At 35.3% G+C, this 26,346-nt stretch overlaps 1 protein-coding gene across 1 annotated transcript in view; it reads left to right on the top strand.

Annotated features, from left to right (window-relative positions):
• SBF2 (SET binding factor 2) overlaps window positions 1–26,346 on the top strand; it is a 281,893-nt gene that overhangs the window by 43,408 nt on the left and 212,139 nt on the right. The window contains exon 2 of the mRNA XM_067296115.1: window positions 7,462–7,547. Within this exon, the coding sequence (XP_067152216.1) occupies window positions 7,462–7,547 (86 nt within the window). The remainder of the gene's footprint in view (window positions 1–7,461; window positions 7,548–26,346) is intronic.

The following is a 26,346-nucleotide window of genomic DNA, read 5'->3' as shown; positions in this document are numbered from 1 at the left end:
GATGCAGTGGCTTTGGTTCATGCAGAACTGGAGTAACTGTATCCATTATACAGAATATGGGAGTCTAGTGGGTACATCCAAATGCATACAGAAGGCATAGGTATCACTGGAAGAGCTAAATCGTTCATATAAGTGCACACATGCATGCTGTCTCTTTCTGGGCTCTCTGTCTCTTTCAGATTTGCTCTTTGAGGTCTTTAAATTTTGTTAAACATTTTAAAGAGATTCCTGTACATTAAAAAAAAATGCATTATTGATTAAACTTGTTTTTTCAAATACTTGCTCATAAGAATTAAAAAGTCCACATTTGAAAAAACATTAAAATATGCTATTGTAATCTAAACAATAGAAAAATGGAAATGAAAACTGTTTTAATAACAAGTTAACGTTTGGTATGTGGCCTTGGTATTTTTGGAAAGTTGCCAGTAGCATATATTGAAACAGATTTTAACTATTGTTGAAATCCCATGATTTTAGTAATTTTTTTCTGCTTTGTGCTGTAATAGTTGAGAATGTAAAATTACTTGGGTGTTGAGTTGCAGCCACCTCTTGAATAATCTGATATTTTCAGGTATAACTGCTCTGCTGATAGAGGAATGACTTAATAAAAGTCAGCTGAAGGCAGATAAGGTCATTGACCCCAAAAGCCTGTGGAACTTGGGCACTTACTAAAATACCAATGTTATCTGCCTAGATGGATCTGAAAAATAGAGTAACCAAGAGTCAACAGAAATTACACTAAAGTATTGAAAAAATTTGGCAAATATACTATGTTAAATTGCTTTCACTTTTGCATGGAAGTGCAGCTACTGTGTCTTCTCTTGCACAGATTTTAATCTTGGGTAGCAGCATTAAGTGAATTACTTTGTATTTGTATCCATGTAAAGGAGTAGAGCTCATGAGATAGGAAAATTCTATCTTTTTGCTTCTGTGTTGGATTGTTACTCAATTTATGAAAGTTTAGATGAGTACCATTGTAAACGTCATGAATATTTTATTGTATTGAATTTCACTTTGTAATTGCAAATGTACAAATCTGTGAGATTTTGAAGATTTGCTGTGATTTGAGAGGACAGAAGCTGCCTTAAAAAAAAAAAAAAAGAAAAATCCAACAAATTGTGGTGGCATGGGAAAATGGTTTCCCCTCTATCTCTATTGTATACAATTTAAGTAGCCATGTGAAATAGATTTTACACACTATGAGTAGATTTGTAAATCTCTATCACAGGACTGTTTCATGGCAGGATTAAGTGTTAATTTTCTTTTTTATTCACATCTGATGGCAAATGTCTTTTTCTGATGCTTGCATCTTATACAGAACTATTCACTCTTCTCCTCCCCCCCCCCCCAAGTTGGGACATTTCTATGATGTATCCTTCATCCATCCTTCCATAAAATCTTATTTCCGACTTTGATCTTTCTTTATGTTTAAGCTAATGATTCTTTGATGATTCATCTTAATTGCTGTGGGTCTTAACTTTGACTGCTTAGTATTTTTTTTTTTTTTTTGAGAGAGAGACTTTAAGTCTTCCTGTAAAAGGATTTCCTTTTCTAATTTTTTGAAAACGTGGATATCGAATCAGTTGTACTTGAACAGATGGCAGATGGAAGGTACTTCTTTTTCAAGAGTGTATTGCAAACAAGGGCCTCTAAGGTAGAAAAGTCTGGAATAACTGTGCTGAGTACCAAGGGCAGGTTTGGCGGAGCAGGGGGCGGCAGGGGTGCCCTGTAGGAGGGGATGGGCAACTGCCCTGAGGCCGTCGCAGCCGCTTCCAGCCGGTTCGGAAAGCGGCACCCAGAGCCCGGCGCGCGCCCAAGCTCCAGGCGGGCGGAGGAGCGCCGCGGCTGCTGGGACGGCGAGACGCCGAAGGGGAAACGCAGGAGAGGCCCGGAAGGGGGCGCTGTTGGGAACACGATCTGGGAAGGAGGTGCTCCCCGCCGGAGAAGGCACACCTCTGTGGCGGCCGCGGGCCACCCCGCCGGGGCTGCGGCAGCCCCAGAGGCCTGGGGCTTGCGGAGCAGCCATGCTGGAGCAGAAGAAAATGGGTAGGAAGCAAGGAGCGGCAGAGAGAGAAGAAAACGAGCAGGAGAAAGTCCTAAGGAATGCTTCTGTGATGCTTTCCTAGGTATCTTCTGTTAAAGCTGCTTTTCTCCAGACTGGACGAAAGCATCTATTTGTTCGTTGTAGACTTACTGATTTCTGGTATACCTTTATTTGTACAAGGCTCATTTGGGTGGGGGGAGGGAAGAGAGTGGTTTAAGTAAGGACAGAATGCTTTTTACAGGGAATACTGAGCGTTCCCTTATCAAGGTTTATCAAGGCTTTGAGAGATAACTGTGGTCACAATGAAAATTTAAGGTTCTAGTATGAACTTAGTATGTCTAAAAAATGCTTGATCTGTGTTTTTTTAGAGCCAGCATGGGATGTGGTTTACTACAAACCAAATTGACTCCTCTTCAGAATTTGACCAGTTTGCGTTTGTATGTTGAATGGAAGAACAAATTGTAGTTTAGGGTTTAGTCTATATTTTTTGTGGATTTGGTTAAAATGCTGTTATTTTAAGGAAAAGAATGCCTATTTAGGGAAATACTATGTGTACCTTTCATGGTTTTGTTCTAAGTTTATTCTTTGGCTGACCAATGATGCTATTTTCTTGTAGGAGTGGGTATCAGAAATAACACAGATAGATCTTTAAGTTATATTCTTAAAGGAGCTTCTTAGTGGTCAGAATAAAATGATGAGCAAGGAATATGTAATCAAGAATCTTACCTGATAACTTTTTTTGGTCAGGGACCTTCAGAGATCACTTCTAAAACTGTTTGGTTATTGCAATTAAAATCTGAAAACTTTGAAGATAAGCAAGTGGCAAAATATTCTTTCTAACACTGAGGTAGTCCTAACTTTTGTCCTGTGAGATGGAATTTACTTTTAAATCTTCTCATTCGATCAATTCAGTCAATCGAATCTCCTCATTTCAGGGTTAAGCTCTTACAAATTATCTTTCATACAAATTCAGATTTAGTTCTTTGATAACCTTTTGTCATTCTTGGCTTTACTTGTGATTTTAAGAGAATAATAATAGATGTGCAGAAGAAAAGCGCTTATTTTTTATTTTTATTTTTTTCTAAATAGTATTTAGAACATTTTACACTCTGTATAATGATGTCAGGCTATCTCCACAGCATATGAAACTTTAATTATTAGTTGTTTTGGAATAATTTCCCTTTGATCCCAGAGATGAAATAAGTGCAAGTCCAGGCAACCTACAAGGTAGAATCTGGCTTTCAAAAAATGTTCAGAGGTAAATTCTTTTCAGCTCAATTTCCTGCTGAGGTTCCTAGCCATTCCTGGAAGCAATCTGGAATTATATGCAGTGAACTCTTTTAACACAGTTGGCCAGCGCTAGCAGTCTTCCAAGGAAAGCAGCCTGAAAAGAGTGATGCCCTTTTGACATAAAGGAAACTATTACAGATATGTCATAAAAATAGCATGTTTTAAGATTTGGAGTTAATATAAGTCCCTTTAGTGTAGGAGCATCTTTCTAGAAGTCTAATAAAAAGAGAAGCAGAAGCTTTGTTACCTTCAAAACATGTGAAGAAGAAGGACGAGAAAGTCTTTGAGGTGCTTTCCTGGATTTCATTGTTTACAGAAATAGCCTGTTCTGTCCGAGGTCTCCATGTTCTTCAGACTTTTCAGAATTGGGGTGACTTTAGAGTGAATGTCACCTGTGTTCCCACAGAGAGAATATACATAGCAGAGACTTAATACTTTTTGGTGCTGTAATTGTTTGATAACTCTTTTCCGGGAAGTCTCTCTGTTCGCCTCAGTCCTTTTGGCCTTTCTTGCTGTTGGCCTCGCAGCCACGAGTTCTGCTTCCCTTGGAGAGTGTTTGTGCTCGTTGCTGTCTTGGTTGTGTTGTTTTCTGTCCCTTCCTTCCTCCACTGACCACCATCAGAACAAGAGGAAGAATTGATTTGACAAAAGTATGACTTATGAAGAGCAGATAACATAGTAATTTGAGACTTATGCTACAAAGGAAGAAGTTCTGATACTTACACAGTGAAGGAACATCCCTCTCAAATTGAAGGAGTGAGTAATGGAGGCTGTCAAGTCAGTGACTGTGTAAAGGAATAGGAGAAAAGAGGAGTTCTCTGTGAGTGGGGTACACAAGGTGAAAGTTAAGAGGAGAGGGGACTACTTATTACATGCTAGCCACAAAATGCGTATCAATCCCTGCAGTATCTGGTTGAAAATACAGCTGTTCTGTTCTTGTTTTTGTGTGGGAGGAGTTACTGGATGCCCATAGAAGAAAGAAGGAATACGGTAGAGTGTTTCTCTTCCTTAGGAGAGAAGTGGCATGACTGTCTGATCTTCTGAGACCTGTTTAGGAAGAAGCAGATGGGAAAGCCTTTCCAGTTTATACCTCCTAACTTTGGACAGAGGTTGAGATGAAATAGGGGGGAAAGGAGTAGAAGCCACTGCTGTAAGAAAGGGTACATGAGGCAATGCTTGTCCTTAAACAAGTTAGTGACTGGTGAGCCCATTTAGCCCTTACAGACTAATAGGTATGTAACTCCCTTTCCTTACAAAAACTGTAGCCGTGTGTGTTTGTTTCTTGGTCTCTGGCACATCCTAACTCTTTGCTTTCTCAGCACCTCTGCAGGTTCTCGCTAAATATTATGTCTCCTTCAGCTTTTAAATAGCTCTCTCTTACTACCACTTCCACCTTCTAGCTAACTCAGTCTGATTGCAGTCCCTCAGTATGCTGTCCTATTTGCTTGCAGTAACACAGATTTACAATCAAAACTGATATGCGCTATTTTGGGGGTAATATTGCTGTTTGGAATTTTCTCTGCATAGTTATATAACCGTTATACTAAGAACACGTGTTGACAAATTATTTCCAAGAGAAAGTCATAGAATGTTAACTGTAAAAATACATAAAATGGAAAAAATAGCTCTTAGTAAATTATTTTATCATCCTGTCTAAACACCTTATTAACTTTATTACAGATTTTAAAGGATAGAAGCAAACTCAAAATGTGAATTAGCAGGAAGCTTAAAGAGAACATACTTTTTTCCACCATAAAATTGATTTATGAGTTGCTTTATGTAGTAGACTTGAGCTGTATCACAGAATCACAGAATCGCTGAGGTTGGAAGGGACCTCTGGAGAGCATCTAGTCCAACCCCCCTGCTCAAGCAGGGTCACCTAGAGCACATTGCACAGGATTGCATCCAGGCGCGTTTTGAATATCTCCAGAGGAGGAGACTCCACAACCTCTCTGGGCAACCTGTTCCAGTGCTCTGTCACCCTCACAGTGAAAAAGTTTTTCCTCATGTTAAGATGGAAGTGTCTGTGTTTCAGTTTGCGCCCATTGCCTCGCGTCCTGTCACTCGGCACCACTGAAAAGAGTCTGGTCCCATCCTCTCGACACCCTCCCTTCAGATACTTGTACACGTTGATAAGATCTCCTCTCAGCCTTCTCTTCTCCAGGCTAAACAGGCCCAGCTCTCTCAGTCTTTCCTCATAAGAGAGATGCTCCAGTCCCCTCATCATCTTTGTGGCCCTTCGCTGGACTTGCTCCAGTAGTGCCACATCCCTCTTGTACTGGGGAGCCCAGAACTGGACGCAGTACTCCAGGTGTGGCCTCACCAGCGCTGAGGAGAGGGGGAGGATCACCTCCCTCGACCTGCTGGCAACACTCTTCAGACTGAGTATTGTTTATATAGTATGGCCAGTAAAATAATGTATTCATTGCTGCTGCTGCTTGGGTGTCTGCAGAGGATGCAACATATATGGACTCCTTCTATTAATATAGAATTTGTACTGTTTTTCACAGCTAAGGATAGCTGTGAGAATTTCACAAGAAAATATTTAAAACTTAATTTTAACATTTAATCTCAAAGTTTCATAGTATGAATTTAGAGAAAGGATGATGCAGTTGACTGTGATGAGTCAGCATAGATTACTAAAACTATTAAAATAGATTTTAAATGGTTGTAAATTTCAGCCTTACTGTTCAGGAAACTTTATATATAGTTTAATGAAACCTGGTTTCATAAGTATTGAAAATAAATTATTTTATAATATATAAATTATTTAATATATAATATTTTTCTTTTAAACCATAAACTTTTATCTGTTTGCAGTGATTGCAGTTTGCTTCCTCTCCACCCTGTTTCTCCTGTGATACGTTTACTAAGCAAGGGAATGCAAATACTACTGTGGTAGTCTAGAGCTCTGTATATGCTGCTTGGCCAGTTTGATTGCGATGCTGATTACCTAGCTGGAAGCTGCCATACAGAAGATGTAACTGCTCCAATCTGCTACTTTTTTCTCAGTGCAGGGAGAGGAAAGCAGAGGAGTTTGAGCCTCTCTTTTCTACCCAGCAGCTGACTTGCAAGCATATGAATCTTTTTTTTTTTTTTTTTTATGTTTGCTTACCTGTGAAATGCCATTTAAAACATCCAAGAGAACTGATGGATCTATAATGTTATCATAGAAGTCTTCTTTCCTTGGATTTAAAATGTATATAGAATGTTAGATAAGTCTTCAGTGTGCATATGAAATATTTGGCTATCTTAAAGCAATTTCCTTCAGAAAACAAAATTAAAAATATATATTTTTAAAACCATTTGGTTGTAAGATAAATAGGTTACTTTCTTCTCTTACACAAATCTTGCCTTTTCCTACAGGTGTCTTGTGTATCGCAGAGCTAAAATTCAGTAAAAAGTTAAGGTTCTTTTCAAGATTTACACTAAGGCTTCAACAGTTCCAAGATGAAGAAAGAACAAATTCATGTTTGTAGATACATTCCTATACCATTCAAGAAGATAGGGCACTACAGTTTAATGTTTGTGACAATCACAGAAATCAAATTACATTTCTGAAGGGCTTTCTATAGCACTGTAGTTAAAGGATGTTTGGATCAGAGAAGTTATAGGAAATTAACAATTCTTCTCTATGCTTTTCAGTGTAGAAAAACACTTTTGCCTTGTTCAAGGAAAACGACTAGGGATCCTAGCAAGGAACTGGAATGTCCTGGATAAACCTTGTAAATTTTTAATTTATAAACTTTTTAGCAGACTGCTTTTGAAAAATGTTTGACTTTTTTTTTTTTTTTTTTTAAACAGGATATCCATTATATTCATTTTTAATTTACTTCCATTTGTAGAGAGAGACTAGAATTACCAAAAATCACATACCATGTTGAAAACACCCTTGGCAGGCATAGGCTGGGTACGGCTTGCAGCTTCATTTGGTATAGTTACTCTGTGTTACTGCTGGAGAATATTAAGACTGTATTTATTATGTGACCTGCAAAACACATTTAAAGAGCCTATTCTACTTCTTGTGGTAAAAAATTTCCTAATATTAGGAAGAATTTTTTGAAAATTTTGGCATTTTAAACTGTAGTATTTTGTCCTGTAAGTAATTGAATTTTATCTTTCACCAGGCTCAGCAGAAGGTTTGGGTAAAATAATACAGAGATTTCCTCAGAAGGACTGGGAAGACACTCCTTTTCCACAGGGAATAGAGTTGGTAAGTTTGTGTTGCATAATGTAATTTTTAGAATTTCTTTTGCGTATAGTTGGAAGGTGAATTGGCCTTCATGCAATAATCTGTGTTATCTAACCTGACGTGGCATGCACAGAAATTACATGAATGAGGGATAGATGATAGCTTTAAGTAAAGTAATTTTGGCTGACAGAATACTTTTTCCGTTCCTAATCTATTAAGTAGATATTCCTAGAATATAGAAGGTGTCTGCTGCAAAGTTAGAAAAAGTATTTTTGAAATAAATGTTTATTTGCACCATTAAGTTATAGTTGACTACATTTTTAGAAGCATCATTCAGATCTTGGGTGACTTTTCATTGCCATGTTCAAATAAAAACAAATGTGTATTTGTATGTTGTATACAAATAACAATTTAAAATAACACCACGATGAACTGGCTTGATTGAAATGGTCAATCTTTACCCAATATTGTCCTTGACAGATGGTATAATGGGTGCTTATGAAAACAGTACACTAAACAAGACTAGTATATAGTGATCTGTTTTAAATGCCCCCTCTGATAATTCACTAAATACCACTTCTTTCCCTTCCTTGGTCTCATATTGTGAGATATAAGGAATAGGTATTTCTTATTCATCCAGATCAGGGATTTGTTAGATGTGTGGCCCTGAAAATCCTACAGAGAAACAGAATACTTTGGTCATACTCAGCAAATTAGGTTTCTGAGAAATCAGTGAAACTCTTACTACCTAGAACTTGAGGACTTCTGGGACAGGATAAGCTAGAGAAGATGGCCTCTAAGAAGTGTTGCAATAGAAGTCTTTGTACTGCAGAGCAAAAATCAGCTGCAGGCTACAAAGACACTGTGACTCTTCACTAAATTTATTATACAGATACAGCAAACAGCAAGCTTTTATTGGTATGATACCTTTCAGTCAGTGTTCACCTCACTCACTTGCTGAGTCAGAACGTGCCATTGGCCAGATGTTGTCCTCAGTGAAAGAGAAGTGATCTTGGTGATCAGCGCTTGCCAGTTTGCTCTCTCATCTACAGAGGTTTATATAGTTCACGGTGTGCTGGTGTACGCGACTGGTTGCTCGTTTTCTTCAACAGCCTGCGGTTTTCATTTCTTCATATCAGTCAAGCGTACGTCTAAAGTTTCAGGGGATGTCACACATTAATTACCGGTTAAGCATTATTTCTGATGCACATGATGGATAGTTACAGTGTTTGCGGTATAGTTGCATAATACTGCATTTGGCAATGTAGTGCTGTGCAGAAACAATGGAAGCTCCTGCTTTCTCTGAAGTATTTCTACTACTCTTACAACATTATACCGCTATATATAGCAATTGCTGTTTGATGTCGCTGGTATTTCTCTATTTAATACATGCCTAGCCAGCATGTGCTTGATGACTACTGTTTTTGCTGTTGTTGGTTTTTTTGTTTGTTTGTTTTTCGGAGTAGTTTACTGTCATTCCTTAGCTGGCTTATCTTCTCTCTTTTTATTAACTTTAAACACTTGGGTTTAATTGGATGGCTTGATTTTTTGCCTTAAACAACTGCAAGAGTTTGATGTTTGGAGATTTATTTTGTCATGCAAATCTTCCTTACCTATTTCAAACAAAGTAATGTGGCTGATTTCCAATGGTATTTTGAAATAAGTCATCACAGCTGTTCTTAAAGCAGTGAAGCTACTTAAGTGATGTATCTGTACCTAAATATTATTTCTCATTTTATTTAATTGTAGGATGTTAGTGTTACAAGAAACACGTTTCTAAAGGAAGATTTTTTTTTTTCCTGGTTGAACAAAACATTGTTTTTTATATTAGTTCTCAAATGACTCATTAGGCAAAACCACTGAGAATTTAAACTAAAACTAAAGTGAAACCTGGCTATTTAAAAGTTGAATTAAGGGTATCTGTTCATCCAGTATATAAAATTACTCCTATTTTGATTTGTTTTCCAAACATGGTAATAGCATTTTTAATTAATTAAGATTGAAGAGTTAGAGATATTACAAAGATCATATAGTAAAGTAAATCACTCATGAAAATCAGGTTTTGGCAGGATACTATTTTCAAGTTTTGGATGAGTACCATGAATCAGTATGAATTGAGGGAAAGAAAAGGAGAAAAACAAAGCAATCTGTCATTTTCTGGTTGTCATCTTAAGGGCAATGTTAATATCATTAAGTTTATAAGAGGCAAATATAGGGGGAAAAGAAGGAGAAGGGTAAGAGTACAACAGTTGACAGGAATGTGTATGAGAATTAAGGTAGATGTTCTTACAAATTAATAGCACTTTAGTTCTAACAATATTTTGAGTTAAAAAATGTCTTATGTGTATTACCTCTCCCTTGAGTGAAGGTTCTTTATGGCATTATATGGTTTCCCTGATGGAAGAAAAGAAAAAAAGATGGCTTACATTTGAAAAGCATGTTAAACTCTATCCACTATGTTTTTTGTGAAGGAAGAAAAGGTCAAAATTTTTCATGCCTAGTGACTGGATTGAAAGGCGTGGGTTCTTTGTTTTTGTTTGTTTTCTTGGGGGGGGGGTGTCTTAACCTCTACTGAAGTAAGTTCTTCTGCCATGATCCACTGAGATTTTAGATGAATTATTATTTTTTTCCTTAAGTTATTTTAAAAACACTATTCCATGTATTTATTTAATTTGTAATCTATATTGTGACATGAACAGAAATGAACATATATCTGAGCTAAAAATTACTTCTCCTATGTGTTCACCACTCCTTTGTCACTACCCAATTACTACAGCCAAACAATAGAAATAAGGACTCTGGTCCCACTATAAGCATATGTTATTTTCATGTGTTAATTGAAAGTAATTGAATTCTTCCAGAGGTGAACACAAAGCTGGGAAACTGAAGGTAGTTTTCTAGTAGATTTTCATAAGATTTAATTTTTACTAGTCTAAAAGAAATGTGAAGATCTGAGCTAATATTGAAATGCAGTGTTTTATAAAGTATATTATTTGCCTGTGAATTTGGACATTTGGATGTCCAAGTTATTTGGCCAAATACTATCTGTTGAGTCAGATAATTCAGCTTGGGAAGTAACGGATGACATGAATAAATAGTACTTTTCCCTTCATGTTTTTAATGATATTTTATGAAACAAAGTAAAAAAGTTACTTTAATGCTACCTTACAGAGCCCTCCTCTGAATTTTACTACTGTGCGATGGAAAATGCCTCCGCAGCTTGTAGAAATGCAGTTTGTCCAAACGCCGGCCAAAGCTAATAGACAAAAGCCTCTGACATTTGTGTCCTCTTCCTCCCATGCCTCTGGGCTTGACTCCATGTAGCTAGACATGCTTGTCTCCATGTGGCTGGATGTTGAGACCTGAATGAAGATGATCTGGAGAACAGAGCTGTGTGGCTAATTTTAAGTTCAATAATAACAAAACTGCAAAGAATATTTTTTTTCCCTTTGAGCCTAGTTTTGAGAAATGGGCTTACACTGGAAGAACTGTACCTAATGGACTTGCACTTAACTGAGTGAAAGGAATCATTTGAGAATAGCTTATCTAGGAAAGTTGGTGTCCTTATTTCAGCTTTTCACTTGTAGCCTTGACTGCGTTTGTAGTTTTATTAATTTCACACAGCTATATAGAGAATTTGGTCTTTATAAAATGTAATTACAATCTGAACTTTACTTAGAGTATCATATTCTGTCTATGTACACTTTGCACATAAACCATTTCTGGTTTTGTCTATGCAGTGTTAGGTATGTTCTGGTTTTGTTTAACATACACGTAAGTTATGGCATCAACACATTGTCCAAAATTCAACAGAAATATATTTTATAAAATCATATTGAAGTGTTTGAATTTGTTTTGTTAAAGAAACAAATTGTTTGTCTTCTGTTTGCCAGTGGTAAGTGAACAAAGCCATGACACTTCTGAGGGAAAGATACTGTCAGTAGGCCTTGGTCAGTGGATCTTTTTAGAACTTTGACTCATCTGCATCTCATCAATGTACCTAAATCCTTATTTAAATTTACATTTAAATGTAACTTAAATGCAATTTAAAAATAAATTTACCTTCATCTTATGTTCTGTGCCTTTGCCATTTCTGTCATGGGTTTGTAACTTTGACCTTTGTTCAGTTTGTAACTGAATGCAGAAAGTTTGAATAGTGGGCAGCCTGCAAATTCCTGTGAAATGTATCTGAATTTTTTTATTATTTATCATTACAGTAGCTAATAAGGCTCCCAAAACATATTTTTTTGTGGTTGTTGTAATGATTATTGTGATATAATTGAGAATAAGGTATGAGAGTTGTTAATATTACGTATCATACATATTGACTTCATTACTTCAAAAGCAGCAAGATGCTCTTTGGTTTGCTAGAACCTTTTGTGGGCTATTCAAAAGGCATAATGGGAAACATTTTTTGTAATTTTAGCTTCTCAGAATCAGAGCATTATAAGTTTACTGGCAAATAGAAGTTTCTCAAGTTTCATGGAAATGAGCCGACTTTAAGGAACAAAGATTTATACTCATCTTAAAGCTAAGAAAGTATTTGGCTCAGAAAAAGATTTAGGTCATCAGTTTTCAAGAGCCTGCAGTTATAACATACAAACCTGATAGTTGCCCCCCATACTATTTTAAATAAATATATTCTTCTCCATAGTGTGTTTCAGAGAAGTTACTTCAGCTTTACACAGACACAACTTAAATTTAAAAAGAATCCTTTAAAATCAGGAAAGAGATCTACAGCAGTTTAATATTAGGAAATCATAGGATGGTCAAACTTCTTGTTCTCACTTGTAGAAAGAATTTTTGAGAGAGAGTATGTTGCTAGAATGAACTAGATTTGTATATTTCTGCTTTTTTTTTATTTATAAGCCAATTTAAATCCTGCTGTAAACCTTTCTAGATGTCATAATTAGTTACATGTCAAAGGAGGAAGCTGTGGTATGTAATGTCATGCTGTACACTCATTTCATTTGTGGGCTAAATTAGCTGAACCATGTGTCATCTTCATTACTCTGAGCTGGGATGTTAATGTTTATTAGGTTGACAAAAGTCACACCTGGAAATAGATTCCTCTTCTACGTTTGAACTGGATACCATGTGTTTATGCAGTTAGTGGCAGGGAAAAAATACCCACTATAACCTGTAGTAATAGCAGTAGTACTATAGTCATGAATCTATAATTTTCATTTCAAGTATATGCAAGTATAAAAATAAACATACATTTCCAGACAAGCTAATTGCCCATCCAGATTATTACAATTTACAATTACATTTTGTAATTTAAGTAAAAACAGTTAATACAATCCTTTGGAGAAAGCATACACGTATTATGATACTAGGAGACATTCTTCTGTGGCCTTGTATTCGTAGGAAAGAAAACTGAATAACGTTTCTTTTGATTCCATATTACCTTAATAATTAGATTGATTTGAGTGAAACTCAGCATGTTGTTAAAGATGAGATTTGACAGAAATATTTTGCTTGATGCCTTTGAGAAGCCTGTTCCAATTTTTGTAGTTTAAAAAAGGAAACAAATATTATAAGAAACCCTTTGTAAGTAGACAACTTACCTGTGGCAATGCTGAATCTATTGCTTTGGAAGAAAACCTGCAGAGTGCAAAACATACTATAATTCATTTGTTGCAACTCATATGCTGCAAGCATAGTTTGAATTGAAGCACAGAATGCCTTAGAAAATGGAGGGTGTTTACTGACTTCAGTTTTCCTTCTAAGGACAGTCTCCTTTTTCTTACCCTTCTATATTTGTGTGTGTATGGACCTGTAGGGGAAGTCACATATGTGAATGTTACATTTGTGAGAATTTTCTAAAGTAGATGTCGAGTGCCTTTTTGGTTTAAATAATTTAATTTACATGACTTCTGAATGCTTCTCTTGTCATTATCTACTATACTCTCCTCTGCCAAGGACCAGCTAGGCTGCGCCAACTGTTTGAAATCAAATTCAATTGAATTTCCCAAGTTTTTCACTCCATGTCCACCATGGTTTATCTTTTAACCTAAACTTGAGACTTAAGTTATTTGTTGTTCCTTCCAAGGAAAATAGTAGCATGAAGAGAGGGTGTGTGCATCCCTTTGAGAACTGGCAGGATGCTTGCCTCTTCCTAGAGAAAGAGAGAAGTTTGATAGTAGGAGCAATCCTTTTAGCCTCATCGTATAGCCACACTAGCAGTTTAATTGAATATCTGTTTGAGTTGTTGATGGTTGGGGATTCACAAAGCACTTAACAGGAACAGAGTATTTCATGCTTTTTGAGAATTCAGGTAATCTATGTAGGTTTGGACAAATGTGATTGCTTCAGTTGCACATCTAGCTTTTCTTTGCTATTTAGAAAAAAGAAGCATAGATAAGAAGGCATGAAAAACTGAAGTTCTCACATGCCTAAACAGTTTCAGGAGCTGGTGTTATTGGAATGAGCATGTTATTCCTTGGTCTATCTTTATCTTTGTTGATCTTAGCATTTCTGCACAGCTTCAAATATGAGCTCTTGAATATACATGAAGTATGTCTTTTAGGAAATACTGGATCCATGTCCCAGATTTCTACTAACCTAAGATTTGGGAAATGAAAAAAATTCAAATCAGTGTAAGGAATGGTATTTATGTATTTTCAAAATATATCAGTATTTAAAATCATAATAGATACCAATCTTTTGACAAGAAACATCATCATCCTGTAGAGATTTCTACTTCATGATGAGGTACGGATGTTATCAGTGAAAGCGATACCTCTGAGATCTTAAGTGAACACGTACGCTGCTGTTAGAGCTTCACAATGGCATGAGGGGAGAAGAATGCTATCAAAAAGAAACAGTAACTAATTTGTCCTCTGAGTTGCATTGAAAAACAGAACTGATGTCAGTCAACTCAGGACACTTTAAGGTAAGCCAGATTTTCAGGTAGTGAATGCCTAACACTTTGGAGATTCCCAAAGTTCAGTCTTTCAGAAAAATTAGATATTCCTACAAAAACAATATTCTTAGAATTCAAATGCTAATCATTTAGTGGTATTCTTCTTTTAACACTTTGGTGTAATGCATCCTTTATAGGAAAAAATATGACACTTGAACATTTTATATATTAGTACTTTAAATATGGTGAAAGAAGAGACAAACTGGGTTGCAGATCAGCCAGTTAAGGCCTGAAGTGCTTAAAGTTTTATGGGGGTTAATCTTTAAATGCTTCAGTCTTAACTGGCTGATCTGTAAGCCAATTTTTCTGCAACATTAATGCCTTTAAGAGGTGGAATAAAGGGCTGTCTACAGCATCCGTTTAACCTTCAGTGCACCTGCTCAGCTGCAGAAATTTTGGTTTTGTGATGTTTTTCTTCTCTGTCCCTTCAAACTGTTTTTTGCCTTCCAGGATTCATTACATATGTCATTATTTAATAAACAACTGCATTACAGAGTTCAGGGCAGCATTTTTAAATGCACTGTATTCTTCATTCACTCTAATTATGTTGCAGTACTGGTGATTTCAGTAGTTAGTATAAGACAGATGATAGCAAAAGTACAGCTACTCTTTTTTTATTGTTGTTTAATAGTGTTATTTTATGGGCTCAATCTATATTACTTTAAATCATCTATATTAGCCTCCTTTGCAAATCTTAAAGTGCCATAAATGTGGTGTGCTTTACAGTAGTGTCTCTGCTGTGCTGTAAAATAGTTATGTTCTGGTTTTAGAAACCCACTACTTGAACTGACGGGATTTATCTCTGGACTTTGTAGATTAGTGAAGTAAAATCATTTGATATTAAAATCTAAGGATTGCAAGTAGTGAATAGCAAAACTTGGTTTTATATTACTTAGTACTCTGAAGTAGTGTGATGAAAATGTTCTATACAATTTTTAAGTTTGTTTTCAAACCAAAAAAGGGAACACTTTATTATAGAGTTAACATTTTTAGTAAAAATGTTGAAGTATTTAAGTGACATCAGTTTGAAATTTAAACTGTTACTAATCTTTCCATGGAGATGATGAAAAATAGAGAGTATTGAGGTGTTGACTTAGCTTTTTTTTTTTTTATGCTATCAAGGTGTTTTAAAGTACATCCTATTACTTTTTTTTTTTTTTTGTGCCACTGGAAAATATTTTATTTTAGCTTAAATTCTTCTCAAATCCTCTGCAGGCAGAGCCATTTTTATAAGCTTCCTATATTAAAAAAAAGAAAAACAACAACCCCCCCCCCAACCTCAAACATTTTTCTTAGTTCATTCATAGTACCTGTGTTATCTCCACAAATAATATTTGGCTGTGTAAGATACTCTCTTCCCCATGAGTTTTACGTGTTTCTGATTCAGTATCCCTATTATGTCTCTGTAAGGTTTTCCTGTCTTGATTACTTTAAAAATTAGAAACAAGCCTGCAGCATGGACATTTCTGTAAAGTTTTGTTTGTTGTTTTGTGTTAGCAGTGAAGCAGAAGAGATCTTGAGGAGCACAGTTCAGTCATGTGGTACGGTAACGTTTGCAAAGCTCTTTGGGTGATCATGACATTTTAAGCTTATAACTGTGAGAAGTCTTTAGGGGACCCTGCTTCTCCTGGACACCCTGAAATTTTGATTGCTTAAATGTTGTTCGAAGGGTATTGTTTAAGGAAAAAAAAAGAAAAAGTATATAATCACAGAAATAATGGAGATCCTACTGAATATAGTGATTCAAACATGTGATTATGATTCATTTAAATAGTGTTATGATGATGGAATTATATCAGTATCGTCATTTTTGTTCTTTGAGTTCCCTCTCCTGTACATACTTGAGAATGACCTGTAGTTCCTCCCCTCAGCAGTTCCATCTTACTGTGACTAGGCGTTCTAGAGTTGTTTTTCTTGCATATGTGTTTTCTTTCTTTCTCCCCTTACCTTTCTCTGACATCTGAGAGACCGTGGTATTACAAAGCATTCTTTGTGCTCTTTAATTTCACAGGATACAAGCCTAGGATGTGTAACAACACCCTTGAAGTAAATGGTTTTGTGACTAGTGTATTTTGGTAACAGTTTTTTTCCACATCAGTTTATCCTGTTATCTGTGTGTGCTCAGTCTGAGCATGTAATCATTTGTGAATATTCTTCATGCCCATATTCATGCCCAAGATCCATGAGTTCTTCTAGAGTGAAGAGGCAAAGCAACATGAAATCCAAACACGTGGTATGAAAATAAGCTACATCTCCAAGAGCCAAAGTCAAAGAGCAGAGATACTATTATATTTCATTTTCAGAGCAGCAAAAATTGCAGGCAAGCTTTCTTACTTTTTTCAACTTTATTTTCCTTCATCTATAGATATAGATATCTATAGATACAGATAAAGAACATCTATAGATTAGCTCTAAACTTCCTACAGTAACTTACTACTACTGCTTATTGGCCTTGTTATGGACATGCTTTGTCTTTTTCCAAAAATGCTTGTTTAGGCTTGAAAATTAACTTGGATGAATGCAAGACATGAGTGTAAAGTGCTATATCTACTTCTAAACAACTGAGCATTTTCTTTATTCAGAATAAAGAAACTCTTAATTTGATATGAGGTGGCCCATTCCACTTCAGGCTAATCAGCTTTGAATATTATTCCAAAATAGTTCCATATGAAGACATTGTCTGGAGGGACACTAGTTAATGTACACTTTTAAGTCTATTAAAAGCTACTACGAAGGCTCTACCTTCTGAGCTTACAGAACTGTTTTGATATAGTCCCAAATATGCATAAATGAATATGCACATATTTATGTGCACTGTAGCATCCAGATCCTTTATTATACACAACTACTATTTTCCTGTTGTTGCTCAAGCTGTATGCAATTGATTATCCCTTTCTGCGTTAGTAGTATAGAGGTGTTGGTATTTCCCCATCCTTTTCCTTGGCAAACAAGTGTTGTTCATCATGTTGGGCTAAGCATGAATCAAGAAAGTTAAACTGTTGAAGAAAGGCAAACACTATTCTAGGATCACCAGAGGTTAGAAAATATTTACACTTAAAAATCCAAAGAATTGGAGTTGCGTAGATTAGAATAGAATGTGTAGAAAGAAGACAGAAGAAGACTTAAGATAAAGATTATTGCTGAGAGGAAGAGAATGAACTGTTCTATTTGTCCTTTGAGAAGAAGGCGAGAAGTAGTGGGATAGATATGATAGTAAAGAAGATTTAGCATGAATGGTAGGAAATGTTTGAATAGACAGAGTTTATACTGCTTAGGATGAATTTTTTTGAATGTTTTTGTTTGTTTTTAATATTAGACAAATATCTGTAAGGAATGACTTATATTAGGTTAATCGTATGGCATGAAAGAGGATTGGATAGTCTCCTGAGGTTCTTTTTAAACTTGTTAAAAGCTAAGGCTGTGGATCGCTGTCTACTTGCTTGTTTGTTTCCCCGCTGAGAGGGGCAGTAATTACTTGTTGGAAAGATCCCAAATTGAGACATTGGAGTGGCAATGAGTGAAGAAAGAAACCTGATTTGTCTGGATTACCACAAGAGATGATGCTTGGTCTTTACATATCATTGTCACATGTGTTTCCCCTAGAACTTTGTCCTTACTGGTAAAATACAGTTTTTCTCTTAAGAATTTATTTTTTTTCACTGCTTGTCAGACCAGGTTCTTATAACTACCAGAGGGGAAGAAGAAAAAATAGGAAAAACGTAATCATATAATATTCAGTAAGGCTTTAAACTGAATCACTTCAGAACTGCTTAACAATTTATTGTTTAAATTCCCATATTTTGTTTCAGCTCTTTATTGCAGATAATTACTCATCAACCTTCTGTAAGAATTTTTTTTTTTCTTGACATGCTGTAATGCAAGCGATTCTTTAGAAGTTTTTAGGAATTGACTGAAGTTTCTGGCTTTGTTTTAGTTTTTTGTATGTGTGCAGGAAGTTGAGAATTTGTGTGGTTTTGGAAAGAGCGACAAAGCAAGACTGTTGTCTATTGAATTTATAACTCTATGTCTAGTTGTCACAAAGTTGTCCATTCCAGGGCTGTGTGAAGGAGCAGAAAGACAGATAATGTGCATCTAATCAAGTACAGTCTATTGGGTTGAATACAAGATTGTGAAATTTGAACCGGGTCACTGAATGTGTTCTGGGAATCCAGAAATAATTTATCTGTGGAGTTGATTCCTCTGAATATAAATCAGTTTGGAATGTTTTCTAATAGTTCAGGAAAACAGACTAATGGAAATAAAGGAAGTTTTTTTGTTTTTCTGAACAAGTTTGTAAAGGGTTTATGTTTTGTTAAAGCTGCTACTTCCGGTGCTAAGAATTTCTAATCAGTTGTACTTGTAAATCATGATATTCTCCTCCCACCTTACCACAAACATCAATTTGAGTAACTTCTAGTGTGAAATTTTTACATAGTTACATCTGATGCAAGTTTCTTCTGCTGACTTAGCTCAACAGTTTTAAAACTTGACTATTTAAACCTGAAACTTTTTGTGGTTTGTCTTTATACAATAGAAGTGCTTATTCATAATATGTTATAAAAGATGTATTCCAGTTGTGTTCATTAAAAAAGGCTTAATGCAGATGAATGATAATGAATATTCGAAAGACATTTCACAGATGACCTTGCGTATTCTTTGTGCTGCAACTCATTGCTTTAGCCCTTGCATTATCCAGTTAGAAGCCAAGCAAAAGCATTTGTGCAAACTCTTTGCTGTTTCCAATTTGTTTAACTCTGATCTTACTTTCTGAAGCCAGTACAGGACAGAGCTGTGTGCTCTAAACACACGCCTGGCACAAAGACCTGTGCAGGCTTGGGGAGAAAGCTGATTTCAGTGGTTCAGTGTCTGGCAGGGACACTGTCATGCGGAGTCCTAGGGAAAGCACTGGAAGGTTTATTTCCTTCTTTTTTTTTTTTCAAAAGGAGTATGTTGGCCTCAGGCATCTTCCTCACTGACTTAATTTTGACTGCTTCTGACACTTAGAAATCCTGAGGTTGGGAAGGTTGGTTGATTTGCTTTTCAAGTAAAGACTAGTCAGTACGGTGTCAGTACTTTATATTGGTGCTGTCTCTTGAATAATTGCATGGAATTGGCAAAAACAGTTTCATATCTTTTCAGGTTTTATTGTGCAGCCTCTTCAGACTTTTTTTTGTCCATTTCCTCATAAGATAGTGTATTGTTTTCTTTTGTATAAAGCCTGATATTTGTAGATGGAAAAAGGAAAGCCTTAGTAATTAACTTGCAAGTTTTAATATATAAAAAGGAGCTAAGCCATTTAGATGTTCTTCATCCTGTATTGTATTTAATAATTTCTGATAAAGTCTAACCTGATTTTAATAAGCTTTCTGGGCTCTAGTGAATATTGGTGATATTGTGATGATTATTATAGTAGGGTTTGGTAAATGGGTGTAAGAGCGTAATGAAGAAACCACCTTATTTTAAGGAAAAAAATCTATAGTAATTTTACGGAGTACATTTTGATCATAGTAAAATAAGAGTAAAGAAATAATGTTCATGTATATACAAAATACAATTTGTATTAAGAGGAAGAAGAAAAATACAAATATATCCAGATCTATATTATAAGTGCTTATTTTAGGACTAATTGTTGATTAAGAAATGTGGTCTTCGTATTGGAATTCTCATGAGTGGGGATCTATCATAAGCATGGCCTCTTATAATGAGTTCTGAATGTGAAACCAATATGTGAAACAAATATTTTTGTCAGTAGTTTATCTGGACTTGTTTCAGCAGAAGCCTTTCTTCTTTTTCTGTCGTCCTTGGTGTGTGAATCTCAGAAATTAACCAATGCAGGACAAAAGCTTTGGGAGTGGCAGATTTCTAAGATGAAAGTATTAATGCTGCAGTTTGATCCATGAAGTGATACAGCCTTATTTAATGTTGCTAAGAGATGTCTCTAAGATATGCTTAGATGCAGTGTCTTTATGCCCTTCAAGGACATGCCATCTAAGGATCATTTAAACAGGTGCTTTTATTTAGCTGTAATGGATATCAGGGATAGACTAAAACTAACTTTATATCAACAATATAGTAAAATACTGGGCATTTGAACTGGCCTCCTGGCTAGTATTGGTCTCCGAAGCTCCAACTTTCACACATTTGGAGATAAGGTGCTTCAGACTGAAGTTAATATTACTTGTACGATGATCCTTTAAGGTTTGAAGTTCTTTTTCAGCCTGCAACTCATTAAATTTGAGCTGTGGCATGAACCTAGGTAAACAGGAAGAATGTCGATACCCAAATCTTCTTTTGAATGACTTTTGGAATACGCTTTGAAATGTGTCACCTACACTCTGTGTGCTTCTAGAGCATGAAAATATTGCCATAGCCTGTCTCCATTTTGCATGACTTCCAGGGGAAAAAAAAAACCAAACAAACCAACCCCCAAACCAAAAAACCCCTCATATTTAAAGCTGAAGCTTTATTTAAATGTGGTGTTTCTGAAGCAAAAATTTCTTTTTCTCCTCATCTTTTTGGATTTATATATTAAACTAAAGTACTGATGATGTATTTGTAGCTACTTTTCTTTTCCTTCTAGATTTTTATCATAAAGGTGTCCTCAAACTACTTGTTCGCTGCTTGTTTACTACTATCTTTTTTCTTGCACAGGCTGTTTCCTTTATCTTTCATGAGAAGCCATCTTCTATTTATGAAAAACAGATAGATCACACTCAGGTACTGAACAGGTTTTCAGTTTATCCTCAAGTCTTTTGTTCTTTTTTTTTTTTTTCTGTTGCAAGAATATTTGAAAATACTCGAAATGCTCTGACTTGGATCTCTGCCAAGTTACTTAGACTAAAGCAATCAATGTATATATAAAATCAGGAATAAAACTATTTTAATGCAATAAATAATGTGTAATAACCCCCATTCCCCACCCCCCATAAAATAATCTGCTATTTTGTTGGTCTGCTAATACTCCGGTTGTCATCTGGGAATAAATTGTGGGGAATTTAACATAAGAACAGGCTTTAACTTTGATTCATTCTTTTTTGTTGCTGCTGTTGTTATTTTTTGGTTGTCTCCATGTCTTTAGGATTTAAAGCTTTAGCTTTTTATATAAGTAAAGGCAGTTAAATCTGAACCTATAGTAGTGTGTCTTTCTAAAAGACACTATGGTGGGACAAGCTGAGATTATGTAATTACTTGGTATAGATTGACACTGTGTATTGCACTGGATATTAACCAAGCAGATATGTTCTTAGTATTAAAAATGCACAATGGAATTATGATTTTGATCATTTATCTCAGGCTTAGGTTTACCTGTGAGCTAAGAACAACTGAGGCAAACTTTTATTCTAAAAAAAAGTGCAAATAAATTTTTGCTGCACGAGAGGCTATCTACTTTTATAATTTACTGAAAAAATGACATTATAATGCAGTATTTTAAAAACAGTCTTTCACTTCCCCAAATGGAGTACACAAAATGAAACCTACTTTCATTTTTAACTGTTTCCTTTTCCACATGCATCATAGCATGCGGAAAAGAGAAAGATGTTCTTTAAAATAGTGGCTTATAAGTTCAGAATGAACAATGAATTAGATTTAATATCAAAATAGTGGGATAAGAAGTGGGTACTAAAGTTACAATGTGTATTTGTGATCTCAGTGTTTTTAACATTCTTCAAATACCAGATTTGTCTAGTTCTCGACATCACCTCATGATTATTCACTATAACTGCATACCAGAAAAGCTTATTCCACAATGATTTTTCTTCCTTCTGGCTTAGTAATGTACTTGCAGAGACTTGTTGGCATTTGCAATTTTTAAGATTTGTTGTTAGACCATTTTCATATCTGTTTCATGTCCTGTATATTAAATTTGATCTCTTTCAAATAATAGTAGAATTGGCAAAACCTCTCAAAAAGTGGGTGGAGAGTACATTTTTCCCCCCATATTTAGATGTTTCCCATGTATGGCCAGTGTGCTTTAGCAGCAACAGTTTTCACATGAGAATCTTTTAAATGTCCCCTACAAGCTGTCACATTTGGACTGAGTAACAAAAATTATTTGGAAAAATCACTTGTAGCTATTCTTGGTTATGGCTGAATCATTTCTATGAGCATGTCGTCTTCAAAATTCTTCAGTTTTGAAATTCCAGATTTCCTTCTTATTCCACTTTGATAGTGTGACGTAAAAAGATGTTTTTTCATCATTTCATGTCTGGTTGTCTGTTGTATCTAAAAGATCAGCAGCATTCCCAACTGTGTAATTGGAAAACTGTTCTGAAGCATTGTAATAAATGAATACCTACAATTTTCTTTGTTCTTGATTAACGGAGTTGTGGAAACTTAATGTCAGTTGGGAAACCATTTCCAATTTGTATAACTAAAGAGATATTAAATGGATGGGAATCCATTAAATAATAATTTTGCCAAGCTTGATCAGTCTTGAGAGATCATTGATGTTAGTTTTCTGTGATAGTATGCCTCCACTGAAGAAAAAGGAGTTGAGTTGTTCTTAGTATGCTTGAAAAAGTACATAGTAATAAATTCTGTGGAATTGTATGTAATTAATAAATACTTAAATACATTGCAATTGTTGAATTTAAAAAGAAGACATATCAGGGTTAAATTTCATTGATTTTGGCTACCACAAACATACTTTTTGCTTGTATTTTGTGTGGCAAAGGCTAAGTGGTTAGTTTACAGTTAATTGTTCAATAACATGTTTTCCCAAATGTTTCTGTTTACCTCCCAGGTGAGCAACAATACAATTAAGGAAGACATAATCGAATGTCTGATTTTGTGCTGACTGGCTTTAGACTGCAAGTAGTATAGTGTTGTTATGGAAGAGCTCAGCTGAAGCCACTTAACTCCTCAATCCCGGAGTTCAATCTGTAAATTAGTAGAAATAATTGTAGCCGGTTGTTTTTTTGAGTGGTGGTGGTGGTGTTAAAATGGAAAGGTAATAGCAGTTTAACTAAAAAATATGCCTTCTTAGCAAAGGTTTTTAGATACACCTCATCTTTCAAAACTCACTGTTAAGCTTGCAAGAACACTTCAAAATCACAAAAGAGATGGATCATTTTTGCTTTCTTCCCTTCCTTTTTTGCCTGTTTTTGTAGGATCGGGCCTCTGAGTGAGTTCATTTACACAAATATTCTTTACAGTGCGTATTTTTAATTCAGTCGTCATCTCAGGAATTTGTTAAAAATGATTACTCAAGCAGGAATATTTTGTGGCATGTTTTATGGTTTGTTGATGAAACATTTTGAGATTAACAGCCACTAAATAGGCACCTATTCCAAGTATACTTGTTTAGTTTGTTAAACTAAGCTACAGATGTGATCTCTACTGAAGCACTTTAGGGTGTGTAGTATGGGATAATAATGACATACTTTGTGGATTATTAACTGTTAAGGTGTGTCATTATTACACCATATGCACACCCTATTATGTCTTACTGCTTAAATATGATAGTGCTTCTAAGTTTTCCTTTTGAAGTATTAATTTACTGTGATGAGTTGGGTAACAAAGCAAATTTATGTACTTATTTTACCTTTTATGGATGATATCTTGCTTGGGGGCTGCAAAAGCAATACTGTAATAGAACCTGTAATTAGATTAGGGATTGTATTTAGTGATGGTTTCTGAAGTGTATTCAAAGATATAAACTTAATGACTCTGATCTCTTCAGATTATCAATGTGTGGCAGAAAAGAACACACTTTTTCAATTTTAGTCTCCCAATACTTTATTTCTCACACTGAATGAAGTATGAATGGATTGGTCCTAACACAGAATTACCTAGCATTTGTTTTAATACCAATTACCCCCCCCCTTCCTTTTTTTAGGTTTTCTTTTTGGGGGTGAGGGGTGTTTATGTGTTTTATGCTCACACTGATCCAGTATGAAAGGAAAATGAAGACTCCCTAACAAGCTTCAATCTAAAAATGCATAAATTAAATTTACAGGGAATACTTTATTTTTACACAGTTATATGAGAGAGAGGGCAGAAAAGATGCCCTCTGAGAAAGTTTTACTATGACTTGGTATTTAAATTTAGACGTAGTGGCAAAAATACTTACTGTACAGTTTCTGCAAAGTTGTATTCTTATTAAAATGTATGTGTTACCTTTCATTTCCCTAAATTATTTACATGACTGCTACAAGAACTATATGAATTTTGGATGGCTGCATTTTAAACATTAATTTTAGCAGTGTAACAGATAAATAGGTTTAAATATATTAATTCCACTATAAATAGAAATGCTATAGAGAAGTTGAGCTACTTTCCAAAGGTCACCCAAGGTTTATGGGAAGATGCTGAAAACAGTGTCTTGGATTCCTGAGTATCCTGTGATAATTACATTAAATAAGAATGGAGATACTGATATCCAAGAGAAGAATAAAAGTCCAGAATCCAACACAGGTCAGTACTAGGTGCTTTGGGAAGGAGTATAAGATACCATGAAATGACACACTGTTGCTTCTTTTGATATACTCTGGCTTATGATTCCAGTTTTGAGCAATCAGTAGTTAAGAGGCTTCCACAGTGAGAGGATATGTATCAGCCATCATGTATACTAGCTCTTAAGGGGTTTATCACCCATTTATTTCTCTCTCTCTCTCTCTCTTTTTTTTAATCCATTATTCTTTTGTCCTTCATAACATTCCATCGCAATGTGTTCTACAATTTCATTGTGCTTTGTGAGAAACCATTTCCTTTTGTTTAATACCTACGATGTGATTGTTTTATATAGTGCTAATTGTTTCCCATGAGAAATAATGGATAATTATTCTCTATTTACATTACTGATCCTGTTCATAGTTACGTAGATGCCTGTTCTGTTCCTGTCCTTGATCATCTTTTTTCCCAGATGGAGAATCCCATCTAGTGTGATCTTTCCTTGTACAGAAGCCATTCCAAGCCTCTGGTTACTGTTGTTCCCCCTTCTTCCTCCCCACCATGATTTAGTTCAAATGTGTACTTCCCAGTTCCTTTTCCAATAATTCTGAGTGTTCAAAATCTTTTTGCTGTTACTGCACATTACAGTAACACTTCAAGGTACCTAATCAGATTTCAGGATCTCTTTCCTGAGTGGTAATAGATAATTTGATTCTGTTACTACATACGCATCTTTAGGATTATTTTTTCTCAAGTGCATTAATTTTAACTTTCTATTATGAATTCTGTCTTATACTTTATTGCTGAGTCACTTGGCATTGTGAGATCCTTTTTGGTCCCATCATAATCAGCTTTAGCTATGTCTATCCTGAATATTCTGTCTTCCACAGACTTGACACTCTGCTGTTTAACTTTTTGATATGTTCATAAATTATCTGGAGAAAATAAAACAAGCCAACTAACCCTATCATCCATCCACAATACAGATCTCAGCACAGATCTTTGTGCATATTGTTTCTGATCTGCTGCTATTGTGGAAAACTGACCATTTATTTCTCCTTTAAAAAAGAAAAAAAAAAAATCAGTTACTGATCCAGAGGAGAACTGTCATCCTATAACATGATAACCTAATTTAATTGATTTTTTTTTTTGTGAGTATTCTTACCAAAAGATTTTTTTTGAAAAGCAAAATATTATACTGAGTACATCATTTGCCTTTTTGAAGAACTCTTAATGGACTGACTTATGATGTTTCTGTAGAGAAGCCTTTCTGATTCTTCTCCAGTATAATTAATTTATCCATAGAGTTACTAGTTCTGTACTTTGATACTTTCTACAAGTTTGCTACATGTAGAACAAGGATGTTGGATAACTTCCAGGCTGTTTAAAAATGGATGAAACATTTGCCATCTTCCAATAATCTGCCATCAACACTAAGGTAGAAAGTGGCAACCACAGTTAATAACTCTGTAACTTAATATTTTGTTCATTTAGAACTCT

Source organism: Apteryx mantelli, chromosome 4, assembly GCF_036417845.1.
Source record: "Apteryx mantelli isolate bAptMan1 chromosome 4, bAptMan1.hap1, whole genome shotgun sequence".
Classification (NCBI taxonomy): Eukaryota; Metazoa; Chordata; class Aves; order Apterygiformes; family Apterygidae; genus Apteryx; species Apteryx mantelli.
This window is presented reverse-complemented; position numbering and strand designations above follow the sequence as displayed.